The sequence below is a fragment of the Vipera berus genome (assembly GCF_964194415.1).
Source record: "Vipera berus genome assembly, contig: HAP1_SCAFFOLD_28, whole genome shotgun sequence".
Classification (NCBI taxonomy): domain Eukaryota; kingdom Metazoa; phylum Chordata; class Lepidosauria; order Squamata; family Viperidae; genus Vipera; species Vipera berus.
This window is the reverse complement of record NW_027673655.1, coordinates 408,460-423,895: the sequence shown is the minus strand read 5'-3', so window position 1 is coordinate 423,895 and position 15,436 is coordinate 408,460. Positions and strand designations below refer to the sequence as shown.

Genomic DNA, 15,436 nt, shown 5'->3' with positions numbered 1-15,436 from the left:
GAGCCTCCACCCATCCTAAGAAAGTGACCTGACTGGAATATCTATGGTGACAATGTTGTGGGTGGCTGATTTCGCACTCAGCTCTGCCCTTCACGGATAACCTGGCATGGCTCCCGTTCTCCAGGTTCCTGCAAGAGAAAAGATCAGTCGGTCCGTTTCCTTCGGGATCTGAAGAGCTGAGCAAGCAGGAGATGGTGTCCCCGTGAAGGTTGTGGGTTCTTCACAGCTGCAGATGTCCAGGAAGGGGCTGGACAGCCATGGGGTTGCCGGCCTTCCCAGCCACCGAGCCGGGAGACCATCCAAGGAGGAGGCTGGGAAAAAGCCCAGCCAATTCTCTGGAGTTCAGGTTCCCATCTGGGTCACTCCCGGGTGGGAGTTTCTCCTCCCTTCCCCGAATCCGACATGAACTCCCAACCTGGAGAGATCCTCCTTCCACGCAGCGAAGGCTCTCCTGCTCTGGCCTATGGAGCCCTGGGCTGCTCGGGCTTCCCGTCCCCTCCTGCTTCACGGTGGCCTTCCTGGCCGTCTCCATCTGGATGGTCCCAGCTGTCTCTCAGCGCCCCCCCTTCTCCAATCCCCAATTCCCCCTCCTGGGCCAAGGGGGGCTGTTTTGGGGGGGCCCTCCAGATTAGAAATGAAACCCCCCAACGACCGACCCAGATAGACCTGGAACTCAGGACCCCCGACTGGACCTCCAAAGCCTCGGAGACGGCAAGGTCAAAGGGGCCACAGAGCCCACTAAGCCCATCCCCACAACCAGAGGAAGGGCCACCAGGTCCCCCAAAAACACTTTCTTGGTGGGTTTGAAACAAATTTGTGTGTCCCCAACCTTGAAAAAGGTCCTTGAGGTGACCTCAAAAGGTAAGCAATAAAACACCCAGTGGGAAAAAGTATAAACGATACAGGTAGTCCTCAGCTTACGACCACAATTGAGCCGAACGTTTTTTGAGTTTTTACCCATCTTATGAACTTTCTTACCATATTTGTTAAGTGAATCACTGCAGTTGTTAAGTTAGTGACACGGTTGTTAAGTGAATCTCCCCATTGACTTTTTTTGTCAAAAGTTCTCAAAAGGTGAACATGTGACAAATCGTGTGACAAATAAATCATGTGATAAAGAAAATTGGGCTGAATTGTGGTCATAAGTCAAGGCCTACCTGCATTGGGGAGACTTTTCTTCTCGCAAGGACCACTTTCACACAACCTACTTGACCAGGCTGGGGTCCTCGCAGAGGTCCACGTGGAGCCTGCTAAGAGCCTGTAACAAACCAGGGATGACAACAGCCTCCCCTCCTCCTCTCCTCTGGGACAAACTCAGAAATTGGGGAGGGCCCATTTCCGACCGAGGAGGGGCTTCCTCCTCCTCTCTGGGCATAACCCGGCTTCGGGGAGACTTGGCTGTGAGCATCCTGGAGGAGAGAGAGAGTCTAACTGCACCTCAAGCTGGCATGGAAAAGCAAGAGCTTGAACCCGGAGCCCCCCAGGATCAGGTCTCCAGGCCCTGAGAGCAGAATCTGAGGGACGTTCAGTGGGAGAACTTTCCAGTCGTGGACCTGGGATATGGGCTGCCCTCTGTTCCTCACTGCCCGGATGGACCTGCCAGTCCCTTCAGTTCTCCCCCCTCACTCAGCCCCCCCAAGTCTGTATTAATGTCCCCCCCCTCCAGTGAAGACACATAATCCCCCCAAAACTGATCCAAATAAACCAGGAACAAAGGAGTCCCAACAGCACCTTCAAACCCATTGGAGGTTTTTTGGTATAGAAAGTCTCAGTCTCAGATGGGAAGGTCAAAGGGGTCCCCCCCAAATACATCCACACAACCAGAGGAAGGACCACCAGATATCCAGAAATCATGTCACTAGCAAAGAGTTTGCACCATCCAGTACACTTCTGGGCATCACCACCATCTTTGTAGAGTTACCCTGTGATAAGATGGGTGGCCAATAAATTTAATGATTAGATGGATGGATGGATGGATGGATGGATGGATGGATGGATGGATGGATGGATGGATGGATGATAGATAGATAGATAGATCTCAGCTGCAGACCCTAAAATCCATTCTTTATTTAATAAACTAAGAAATGTGAAAATATAAAGAATCTTTGTTGTTGTTGTTAGCTGCAAAGTCGTGTCCGACCCATCATGACCCCATGGACAACGTTCCTCCAGGCCTTCCTGTCCTCTGTCCATAGGGTTTTCATGGCAAAGATGCTGGAGTGGGTTGCCATTTCCTTCTCCAGAGGATCACATTTTGTCAGAACTCTCTGCTATGACCTGTCCGTCTTGGGTGGCCCTACATGGCATAGCTCATAGCTTCATTGAATTACGCAAGCCCCTTCGCCACGACAAGGCAGTAATCCATGAAGGGAAAAGAATCTTAGCATATTATATAAACATGGAAAGACAACACAGAAATGACAAGGAAGAAAAAAAATAAAAACTTCCATCCACTCTATAACTTTCTCCCTATTTATAGTCCACAAGTTGTAACTTTCCTGCTTCTTAATGAGCTCTTATGTAAAACGTAATATTGCTAGAAAAGATGGGAAGTGAAATTTCACTTCAGGCACAAGCAATTTTAAAATCAGTTGCAATTAGGATTAATATATGGGATTCTCAACAGGGCCTCCTCTTAACATTGGGCAGAGTTCAAGGGTTGCCTGATGGCCTCCTTGTCATTAGAAGACAGGCAACACCAGAGTTAAATGGCATTAACTTAAAGTGGCACCAAACTCCATCGCTCTGGGTGACCTTCCCAGCAGTCTCTGGAGACAAGAGGCCATGTTGAAGGACAGCAGAAGTCAGTTCCCTGGGTGTTGCTCTCTCTTCTCCAGCATCACTTTCTGGACATGTCCCAACAGGAAGGACCCACAACCACAAGAGAACAGGGCCCCCAGGGGTATATCTGTGATTTTTCACTAACATGCTTTTCTCCAGCCTCTCCTCTGCACATGGACCCAAGAAAAAGTTTAGGATCCCAAGAGGAGAAGATGCTTCTCCTTTGTAATTATGACTATTTGGGCCTTTGAGACCTATGATGCTCTTTCTACAATTTTTGAGTTTCGTGTAGACATCAGATTGAAGCCACATGCAAAGGATCTTGTATCAGAAAATGATAAATTCTTTGGGTCAAGCTTTCTGGAAACAAGATTTGGGACAGGTAGGCACTCTACTCTTGGTTGTACCTTTCTCTCCTTTCCAGATGAAGCTGAGTGGTTCTCTGTTTATATCAGGAAAGCCACTGGCACTTCTGAGGGTCTCTGAATTTTTCCAACTGTTCCTCTTGTTTGTGTTAGAAACAGGAAGCGGATTGATTCATCTCATGAATTATGGACCTTCTGCTTCTGATGCTGCTGGTGTCCCAGCCTGTCTCTGGGAATCTTGGAATGAAATGCCCTCTGAGTTTGGAGCACCAGGATGAAAAAGGCCCATGGAGCTTTTACAGGGCAGGAGACCATCTCATCAGTATAGTCACAACTGCAAAGGAAATATCACATATAAAGTTGCCTTTCAACATGCCTCCTCCTATTCCGTCTCCTTCGTAAGTCATTCAGAGTGATGGAGTTGCACTCTCTCCCTTTGCAATTCTAACACGCTCCTTTTTTTCCTCATTTCACTTATTTTCATGACACAATACCTGTCTAATTTCTGTAATGATTTCGATTTCCATGGCTTCCCTCGTTTGTCTCCTTTTGTGAAAGAGACTAAATTTGAAGATGGGGTTGAAAAAAACCTGAAGGAAATCCAGATTATTTTCCTTTCTCATTTCGATCCTGAGTTCATCTCTTTAATTCTGTTTAAGTAGTGATAGAAACAGTTATAGTTGCCTCTCCTCAGCCCATTTCCATATTTTTATAATTAATCATTGGTTTTGGATCAATGTTGGACTAAGGCTCAGTAGGCTTTTGGAGGATTATATGTTAAAAAATATTTCTTGTTGCTCTTGACTATAATAACGTGCACATTTTTTTATAATAGGAGTGGTTATGGTTTTGTAGATTGCCTACAATTAATTTTTGCCATTCAAATGGTCAACAAGAATTCCCAGCAACTGCACAACCTCACACTTGGCTACAACATCCATGACAACTATTTGAGCCCTTTACACACTTCAGATGCCTTGCTGGACATGCTCTCTACTGGAGAAGCTAACGTCCCCAACTACAGCTGTGGAAGGAAGGAGAACCTCCTGGCTCTTCTTGATGGAGCTAAGAAGGGCATTTCCATCCAGATGTCAACATTGGCAGACACCTACAAAGTCCCCCAGGTTTGTGTGTGTGTTATTCTCTATCTGGTAACATGAGTGGGGTGGTGGTTGGTGAGCAATGGATCCAATATTTTCTCCATTCAATTCAAAAACTGTTTTTCTGAATATTAGTGTACAATGTCAGTTATGTTTTAGTCTATTATTTTCATGTTCAAATTCACTGTTAAAGGCCCGAAGAGCCATAAGGTCCCTATAGAGGATATTGTACAAAATATTCAACTATTGAAAAAAATATCCAGGTTTCAAGGTCATCTGTTAGCATGTTCATTTTCACATATCAATTATATCTGCCTTATCCAATTGAATTCAAGTTGGCAATAGTACTGTCTAGACATATAAAAAATGGAATAAAAAGCTCTGTAGCAATTACAGGCCAGTTACTCCAATAGATACTGTGGCTAAAATATATCTCATCTTCCTCTTAGGTAAATTGAGATAGGATAGAGGAACAAGACAGATTAGGTACAGTTAAAATTATATAAATTCCTATAATAAATAATGCATAAATTAATACTCTAACATTGACAACAGATTTGGCTTGAATTATCTAATAAAAAAATAGGTCAACTGGGTAAACCATGGTTTCCTGGCTTTATAGATGTTAGATTTGTTATAGATTTGGCATGGTGAAAGGAGAAATATTTTGGGAGAAACTGATTGCCCTTAAAATGGAGCTCTGCCTGTTGGTCCCGATCCAAGCCCTTTCCCCAAGGGTTTGAGAGGGAGGTCTGGGCTTCTCACTGGGGCCACGAGAAGAAGGATCGAAAGTTACCAAGGGGGAAGGGAAGGGGGCATATCTGAACCCTTGATATTCAGTCTAGATATTAATGACTTGCCTACACCGGTGAAGGATCCTGAAGTACACATGTCTATGGTAATAAAACATATCAAAACACTCTGATGTACACTGATAATATGATATTATTATCATACTTACAATTGGATTATAAGTAGGCTGTTCAGAAAACATGGAGCTTATTCTCATAGTAATTGTTTGATTATGAATAAACCAAATTCAAAAGTCGTGGTCTTTGAAAAACAACATCATATTTGATGGTAATGCAGTAGATCAAGTAACGCCTTTCCTTACCTGGCTTAGTTTTCTCTGAGACTGAATCTTAGATCCCTCATCATCAAAGGAGCTCCTTTAGAGCACAGACAAGAGTGAATCTAGTGCTAAAATTTAAAAAATCATAGCTCTCCAGCTTCCTCATCCCCAATTATTAAAGAATATAAGGCCAAGGTAACCCATGCATTGTTATATAAAGCTGATGTTTGGCATTTAATAAATGCCACTACTGGAAAAAACCCAATCACAGCATCCGTGGAGTATCTTTGTGGTGGATGAAAGGACTTCAGCTGCTGCCCTCAGAGATGAATTGTGAATTTACATAATTTCTGCTTTGTATAAATTTAGAATATACAATTATTGGTTTAAAATTAAAGCTATTGAAATCTGACAACTCCCAAAATTGTGTATGTTAAAACAGACAAAATTTCAATTAAAGGTTTCTTGGGTTGTACAACTGAGAATTTGTATTAGGAGTTGTGGTCTCTCTGTGTCTTGTACAACTGGAGAAGAAGCTAAAAAGATTGGTCCACAAAAAATCTGGGATTCAGAAGCAGAGAAAGATGTTGGAGCCCTGAAAAATGACATGTAATATTGCCCATTATTAGATCAAAACACTTTATCTGACATCTGCAAATTTGAATCTAATTGCAGGAAGTTGTAGGAGTGATATAGGAATTTGTATTGCATTTTTTAATTTTTTTTTACTTAATTTGTTTTTTTGCTTTCCATTTGTATATACAGTCATGTTATTATTTTGTCTTCAATATTTTAAACAATATCTAAAGAACAAGCTATTCTAATACGTTTATCAGAACAAAGTTGGATTTGCCAATCTCTAATATTTTGGAGGGGGACATGGTGGCTCAGTGGGTTAGGACGCTGAGCTTGTCGATCAGAAGGTCGGCAGTTTGGCGGGTCGAATCCCGAGTGCCGCGTAACAGAGTGAGCGCCTGTTACTCGTCCCAGCTTCTGCCAACCTAGCAGTTCAAAAGCACGTAAAAATGCAAGTAGAAAAGTAGCGACCACTACGGTGGGAAGGGAACAGCGTTCCGTGCGCCTTTGGCGTCTAGTCATGCCGGCCACATGACCACGGAGATGTCCTCGGACAAGCGCTGGCTCTTCGGCTTTGAAACAGAGATGAGCACCGGCCCCTAGAGTTGGAAACGACTAGCACACATGTGCGGGGGAACCTTTACCTTTACCTAATATTTTGGAGTTAACACAGCATTTTTATTACTTTTTTAGATCAATGACAAAACTTCTTCAGAGGCTCTGAGTGATAAAAGTCAGTTCCCCTTTTTCTACCAGATGGTCCCCAAAGGATTCCAGTGCCCAGCAATTGTCCAACTGCTCCTCCATTTCAGATGGAGCCTGATTGGTCTTTTTGCTTCAGACACAGAGGAGGGAGAGAACTTTATGAGGATTTTGAGTCCTATGCTTGTCAGGAATGGAATTTGTGTGGTTATATCGCAACGATTCTCAACAATTGGATATACAGCAGCCCTCAAGGATGCCCTCACTAAGTGGAGACAAGTCAATGTCTTTGTTCACTTCATAGAAGCTGTTTCCCCTTGGGACAGAATTCTTCCTTTCCATTTAGTATTTATGCGTCTGCCAGGAGCCATTGAAGGGAAGGTTTGGATCCTCACAGGTTTTGTAGCATATGGAATAAACAAGCATAGACTTCTCAAATACATCCATAGCATTTGGAACTTTGCTTTTCTGGCAAAAGAAAGGCCAATGGACGATGCCTTTGAACCCCATTTCTTTGTAGAATCTCAGTTTGTAGATCACTATTTCCGTTGTTCTCTTTCCAAGCACGTCTTTTCTGTCAAAGGCCGGAGAAGATGCACCCAGAAAGCCCCAATGAAGACCCAGGAGAAAAGGAACAGGGTCCGGATCGCAAACAACCCCCATTTGTACAGTATGATGAAGACTCTGGCTCAGGCTTTGAATGCCGCATATTCCTCTGGATCGAGGAGAAGTAAGAGGATTGAAGAGAGTTTGGGGACTCGAAGGCTGCAGCCGTGGCAGGTACGGGCTCCCAATATGGATCCATTAATCTTAGTTCTTTTGGAGAAGGAATCCAGAGGAGAAGGAGGGAAACCACCTCAACCTACTTATGCTGCAAAAGGTCAGCAGATTTGGACCCTCTAATTGCTCCTGTCTGACACTCCGGAATAACCGTGAGCAGATCTTAAGTTTCTCTCTAGCCTCTTTCAGTTATTGGAAGAGTGTTATATCCTCCCTTGTCCGACTGGGAGATTTTGTAAGTTGGAGAAGCTGCTCTCATAATCTTCTACTTGTCTTTACTCCTCACTTTCAGTTTGCAGTCAAGCAGTGCTTTTTTTGTAAAAGAAAAAGGTGCCGGAACTCACACATGTCATACAACCTGCCTTGCCTACCCAACAAGGTTCCATCCAAAAAAGGTGCCGGAACTCCGTTCTGAGCATTCTATGAGAAAAAAAGCCCTGCAGTCAAGTATGATTTTGAGATCTTTTTCATGAATATGTACTTTTTTTAACCAAGGTGCCAAAATTTAAATCTACACACCTCTTTCGATGTTGGCTAGTCCTGCCTCCCTCCCTAGTACTACATTTGGGACACAGGGTGCTACTTGGTATATTCCTCCTAGGAATTTGGATTGTACTCTTTCCAGAGGAGTAAAAGAGTAGCCGCTGTGCACCCAGGAGTAATTTTGTTCATTTTCCCCACAACAACAACAACAACCCTGTGAGGTGAGTTGGTCTGAAAGAGTGACTGGCCCCAAATCACCCAGCTGGCTTCCATGAGCAAGGTGGGACTTGATCTCACAGCCTCTTGCTTTCTAGCCTGGTGTCTTAACCACTAGACCAAACTGCCTCCCTTATATACTTACTAAAGCTTGGCATCATCCTTCATCCAGTGCATCACATTTTTATATGAGATACTATCAAATCCTAAAACTCAGATATTTTCCTACTGCTTTTTACTCGTGCACTTGTTTCTGTGAGGAAATCATATTTTTTCTGGAAACCTAGTAATGTTTAAATCAGATCAAATTATATTTGCTTGAGAATTGCTATAAATATTTTATCAAATCTGTATGATGGGGATTTATCAACTCTATTGTATTAATGACAACATATTAAAAATGATAACTTAGGATAAATTGTTATTCATAACTTCCTACGTTAAAGACAAAGATTAAAAAAACTAAAAATTATTTGAGCTTTTTTCCACCTAATTATCATACCATCCACCTCTCACTTAACTAGGTTTCTAATCACACCACAAAAATGTTTGTTACTACTGCTTACTCAAATTAAAATCAGCAGTATTTTCATAATATATTTAGGAAATGTAATAATATGTGAGAATGAGTTGTATAGCACATAGTTTATATCAGCAGTATTGCTATAATCTATTTAGGAAGTCTACTGATTTGTGAGGATAACTTTTGGGAGAAGAGAGGCTACCCAGGGGAGGGTCAGACAAGGGGGGGAATCCTGCAGCTGCATGAAAGGGCAGAAACTGGAACCTGGCAAGCCTGCACACCGCTCCAGCGGCAGCTCAAGTGCGATGATCCATCATGAAGGCATTTCAAGCAGCGGAAGCGGAGACACGGATGGAGAGGCAGAGCTAGATGAGGTACAGCAAAGATCGGTGAAACATCCATCATGACGAGAGATCGACGGAGGTCACAGGAGACATGCACCGACCAGCAGAGGCTCAGCGGGCAGTTACAGTGGCAAGGAACAAAAGAAAGCCAACTCTCCCAACCTGAAGTGTGCCAGCTGTGGGGGAAATCATCCGTGGGCAACTTGCAGGTTCAGATCCGCAAAGTGTCGCTCCTGTGGCAAAATGGGTCACTTTGTAGCCATCTGCTGGAACCGAAGCCGGGACAGCCTCAACGAGTTACAAGCGATGGCATCAGCACTCAAAGTTACTGTTACCCCTCGGTGCAAAAGCCGGCTCAACCCCCCCCCATTCCTGGAAAGAGCAGGCAGTCCGTGTCTCACACGGAAGTCCATCAGCTACTCAAGCCAAAAATAACAATACAGGTCCATCTGCAAGGGGTACTTTGCACGATGGAGCTGGACTCCGATTCCGCAGTCTCAATCATTTCTTATGAGACATTTAAAGGAATTTGTGATAGGAGCAGAAAGAGGGTTCTTTTGAAGCCCACAACATTAAAATTGTCAGATTTCCAACATGCTCCCATTAAACTCAGGGGAATGGCCACCATGTCTGTGAGGTTTAAGGATTTTCAGGGTCCCTTGGACACCTTGGTGACTGATGGGCGGAGAACTAGTTTAGTGGGGTTGGATTGGTTTGATGCCCTGGGTATTTGGTTGGGGGGAGTGAATAGCATCCAGCCCAAGCGTCTTGAATCCATTTGCAATGAATTTGCAGACATTTTCGATGACAGGCTGGGAAAGTACACGGGTTCCCCCATCAAGTTGAAATTAAATTCAACACTCACCCGTGCGTATCAAGCCTCGGAGAGTTCCGTTTGCCCTCAAGCAGAGGATTGAGAATGAATTAGACAAGCTGGTGGAACAAGGAGTTTTAGAGCCTGTGGATGGGGGACACTAGGAAACTCCTATCGTGACGCCATTAAAGGCAAATGGGGAAATTAGAATATGTGCTGATTATAAGGCTACAATCAACCGAGCTTTGAATCTGCATGCTTACCCGGTTCCGACGGTCCAGCAGTTTCTCTCCGCTGTCCAAGGCGGCAGGGTTTTTGCTAAGCTTGATTTGGTGCAAGTGTACCAGCAGCTGACTGTCTCCAAAGAAACAGCGGACGCTCAAACTATAGTGACACATAGAGGAGCTTTCCGCGTTAACCGTTTACAGTTTGGCATTTCAGTAGCTCCTGGAATTTTCCAAGAAGTCATGGAGAGGACTCTGAAGGGTATTCCTGGCGTGTGTCCTTATTTTGACGATGTTCTCATTGCTGGGGAATCTGAGGAGATCCTGGCTGACAGACTGCACGCTGTTTTAAGCAGATTTTGCGCTGCTGGGCTCAAGCTTAAAAAAAGTAAGTGCAGTATTGGAGTTGCCTCCACTGAATTTTTTAGGGTTCAGGATTGATGCTAAGGGAATTCACCCTACTGACTCCAAGGTAAACGCAATTAAATTGGCTCCCACACCCACCAACAAGGCAGAATTGCAGGCTTTCCTGGGGTTACTTAATTTTTATCATGCATTTTTGCCCCACAAAGCTGCAATCGCTGAACCTTTACACAGACTGTTAGATAAAAAAAGCCCATGGAACTGGACCAAGGTCCACGAACAGAGTTTTACTAGCCTCAAACTAGTACTGTCCAGTGACTCAACCATCACACATTTTATTGAGGATAAGCCCATTTGCATCGCGTGTGATGCATCCCCTTATGGAGTGGGCACAGTATTAAGTCACACTGAGGACAATGGGGAACAAAGACCAATTGCATACTACTCCCAGACACTGTCAAAGGCAGAAAGAAATTATGCACAAATTGACAAGGAAGCCCTGGCAATTGTGTCAGGAGTCAAAAAAATCCATGACTACCTGTATGGTAAAGAGTTCACAATTTTTACTGACCACAAACCATTGTTGGGGTTGTTCACCACTGATAAACAAACACCACAAATTCTTTCCCCAAGAATGCTCAGGTGGTCCATCTTCCTATCCGCATATGCTTGTAAACTGGTACACAGACCGGGGAAGGACATGGGCCATGCTGATGCATTAAGTAGATTGCCTTTAATGAGCATTGATCCTAGCCCAGCACCGGTGAAGCAGAGCCTACTCATCCAGGATCTTCCAGAATGCCCACTCCAGGTGAGAGATATTGCTGCTGGCACCACTGCGGACAAGGTACTGAGCAGGGTCACCACTTGGGTAGTGTCTGGGTGGCAGGATAAGAGCCCGGGTCAGAAATTCCAGGCATATTTTATGAGGAGACATGACTTGTCTTCTCATAGAGGATGTCTGTTGTGGAATAGTAGGGTCATTATTCCTGAGAAATTGAGGGAAAGGGTTTTGCAGTCTTTGCATGAGGGTCATCCAGGCATTGTAAGGATGAAGGCACTAGCTAGAAGCTATTTATGGTGGCCTGGTCTGGACAAAGCCATAGAGGAGCAGGTAGCGGGGTGTTACACATGTCAGAGAACAAGGCCAGATCAGCCTCAGGCCCCTATTCACAAATGGGAAGCAACACACACCCCATGGTCTAGGTTGCATATTGACTTTGCTGGACCTTTTCAGGGACAATTGTTACTAGTCGTAGTTGACAGTCACTCTAAATGGCTAGAAGTAGTTCCAGTCTCTAGCATGACTACTGCAAAGACTGTTCAAGTGCTGAGTGGGCTATTTGCCACTCATGGGTTGCCTGATGTGTTGGTCTCCGACAATGGCCCACAATTCACATCTGCTGATTTCCAGGCATTCACCAAGGCCAACTTGATTAGACACATCACATCAGCACCCTTCCATCCATCGTCTAATGGGATGGCAGAACGAATGGTGAGAACAACAAAGGACACATTGAGGCGCATCATCGATGGTGACTGGCATCAAAGGTTGGCTCAGTTTCTTTTAGCACAAAATACTACACCGTGCACATCGACAGGAAAGAGTCCTGCGGAATTACGTTGGGGTCAGCGACTCATAACTAAGTTGGACAGACTTCACCCTGACAGAGTGGCAGCACAAGAGGACTAAACCCAGATGAACACCACCAGAGAGCTGCAAATCGGTGATATGGTTTGGGTTTGGAACTATAGTCCTGGACACCGCTGGGTTCAGGGGGTGGTAGTTGACAAAACGGGTCCTGTATCATACATTGCTGAGGTGGAGGAGGGCCGTGAGGTGAGAAGACACATTGATCAGTTGAGGAAGCATCAACCGGAAAAGCCACAAACGGTGTCCTCAGGCCAGAATCAGGCAGGAAAAAACAATGATAGGAATCAGGGCCTAGCTGGCCACCCAATTGATGACTTTTTGTTAGCAGGTGACCAAATTGATGACTCTATGACTAACCCAGGGGAGCTGGACACAGAGCTAATTGTGAGAAGGTCAACTAGAGAACATAGGCCTCCCGGGTACCTCAAGGATTACGTAAGGTCTTGAGGTTAGGGTTATTATTGGGTAACAAATCAAGCCTCACACTGTGGGTGTTGTATTGTGATTCCTCTATTTTTTACTATTATTATTGTTTTTTGTTGTTGTTTATTATTTTTATTATTTTTATTTTTCTTGTATGGGGGAAGGGGTGTTATGCACATAGGGGATGTTACACAAAGCTAAGCCACTGACACCACCAGGTGGCAGGGTGCTCTGTCAGGATTGGCAGGACATCTTTTGGTGGGAAATTTGGATATTGGGATTGGTTGGAAGTATACCTGGCTAGGCATATAAAAAGGGCAGTTGCCCTTTGTTCTTGCCCAGTCCGTGCTGAAACAATAAAGTGTACTATCTTGAATCCTGTTGTCCTGAGTCGTCCATCTTGGCCATGTGGTCCAGAACTCACAACTTAACAGTTTTTTGTTTCAATATTAGTTTCATCGCTTTCTGGAAAAGAATGAGTTTTTCAATATTTCTGAGAAAAAAATGTACTTGGACCAAAATGGAGATTTAGCAGGAGATCTGGGCATTGCCAGCTTGTTGTTTCTCCCAAAGAAGGATGCCAGGAAAATGTTTATGGCATCTTTTGAAAGACAGAGATTTATTATCAACCAACATGTTCTTTCAAGGCTAAAGTTGCTCAACAAGGTGGGAGAAAATTTGGTGTCTTTTCTCTGTTTTCCAAAGGCTGTGAACCCATTTCACTGAGCATTGAATCTGGGGAATAGAAACTGGATTGTTTTTCTTAGACTGCTTGGGAGGCTCCATGAAGAGTGGAGGAATGTGTGTTTAGAAGGGCATAAGTGAAGAAATGGCTAATATCCATTTCTACCTTCATTTTCCACATTTTCCACATTTTCTTTGGCATTCCTTGTTTTTCTGCTTAGTCTCTGCCTCAGTCCAAATGTGTGGAAAATTGTCATCCTGGATTTGTCAAAAGGGCTCGAGAAGGAGAGCCAGTTTGCTGCTATGACTGCATTCCTTGTCCAAAGGGGACCATCTCCACTCATGAAGGTAGGTGTCACTGGAGGAAAGGAAGGCTTTGTGGAAGTGGATCCATCCAGAGCATTTTCATGAAAGTACAGGTTGGAGGACAGATTGAAGCTAACCTGTTTTGTTGTTTATTTTCAACCTGCACAATTTCTTATCTAAAGGGAATAAGAGCAAAAAGACTTTGCATGAAGGGCTGAGAAGAGATGGAAGGAGGGTCTGGCAGATTGGGCAAGCTTTACTAACAGCAGAGAAAATATTTCTTCTGCTTTATATTATGGAAGTGTCCTCCTAAGTTTACCTTTCTAGGAACTGAGTTCTTTGAAACTTGATGAATTGTCTTAGATTCTCCTCCTGAAAGGCTAATTGCAAGGGGTTCTATATGGTCCTCCCTTGAGCATCACTGAGAAGGTGTTGCTAGTCCAGAATGAGGTGGTGTGGATTGTTATGGGTGGAACTCATGTTAACTTTTCTTCTAAGTACCCATTCTGCATTATTTGCAGGGAAAACTCTTTCTGCCAGCCAAGTAAATTTCAAAAGATAGTATTTTCCCAATCCAAGTTATTAAGAAGTGCCAAGTGGCAGCACTCAGGACATTGGCCAAGAAAGATGATCTGATTCATTATTTACCTTTACTAATGTAGGTTCCTAGGAAGATTCAACACATTAGACAGGAAATAATTATCATCCTAGGACTTCCACCAACTTCATAAACTTAGCTATATATTTTTATATATTTAAAGGGCTGAATATTAAAGAAATATTGTTTTTTCCTTTTCTCAGATAGAAAAAAATGCACTCGGTGTCCAGATGATAAATATCCAAATAAGAACAGAGTCCAATGTATTCCCAAAGTCATAACCTTCCTGTCTTATGAAGAACATCTGGGCATCATCCTGGTCTCTTTTGCCCTACTCTTGTTCCTAACCACAGGCCTTGTTTTAATTCTCTTCACTAAATACCGAGAAACTCCCCTTGTCAAAGCCAACAACCGGGACCTCTCCTACATCCTCCTGGTCTCCCTCCTGCTTTGTTTCTTGTCTTCTTCTCTCTTCATTGGTCAGCCAAGGAAAGCCACCTGCCTTCTCCAACAAATGGTTTTCAGCATCATTTTCTCAATTGCTGTTTCTTCTCTATTGGCCAAAACCATCACGGTGGTGCTGGCTTTCTTGGCCACAAAACCAGGAAATCGAGTGCAGAGATGGTTGGGGAAAAGCTTGGCAAACTCCATCATCCTTTCTTGTTCTTCAGTCCAAATTATCATCTCCTCCATCTGGGTGGGAGTTTCTCCCCCTTTTCCTAACTCTGACCTCCACTCCCAGCCTGGAGAAATCATCCTGCAATGCAACGAAGGGGCTGTTGTCATGTTCTACATCACCCTCAGCTACATGGGCTTCCTGGCTGCCATCTGCTTCACGGTGGCTTTCCTGGCCAGGAATCTTCCCAGGGCCTTTAACGAAGCCAAGCTGATCACCTTCAGCATGCTGGTCTTCTGCAGTGTCTGGGTGACTTTTGTGCCCACCTACCTGAGCACCAAAGGGAAATACATGGTGGCTGTGCAGGTCTTCTCCATCCTGGCCTCCAGTGCTGGTCTGCTGGGCTGCATCTTCATCCCCAAGTGCTACATTATCCTTCTGAGGCCAGACTTGAACACAAAGGAGCATCTTACAGCTAGAATAAATGTAAAAACATGAGTAACAACACAATGATATTTAGACAATTCTAAAATTTCATTTTATTTGAAAGAAGATATTATTTTCATTTAGATAGTACATAAAAATCAAAGAATATGATATGTGTATATATCGAAATGGGAAATGATTGAATGTCTGTAATTCCTGTAAGTCCCTTCCCTTTCAGCTCAATAAATCTTGCTAAAGAGAACTCTCTGAAAATCATTTAGAGGAATTTGTTTTCAACTACTACCAAGAAACCATTTGAGCAATTATTCCTACTGACAGTGGCTAAAAATATACGTGTGTGAGAGAGTGAATAGGAAAAGGGGTAA

General features: G+C 43.8%; 1 protein-coding gene across 1 annotated transcript; it reads left to right on the top strand.

Moving 5' to 3' along the window:
- Positions 1 to 3,332: 3,332 nt before the first annotated feature.
- Positions 3,333 to 15,122, top strand: LOC308679207 (vomeronasal type-2 receptor 26-like; the record flags this gene model as incomplete). Its single annotated transcript, XM_081346798.1, has 6 exons — positions 3,333 to 3,544; positions 3,982 to 4,270; positions 6,588 to 7,376; positions 12,874 to 13,086; positions 13,326 to 13,452; positions 14,212 to 15,122. The coding sequence occupies 6 exons, from the start codon at positions 3,333 to 3,335 to the stop codon at positions 15,120 to 15,122; spliced, it is 2,541 nt and encodes an 846-aa protein (XP_081202924.1).
- Positions 15,123 to 15,436: the final 314 nt, after the last annotated feature.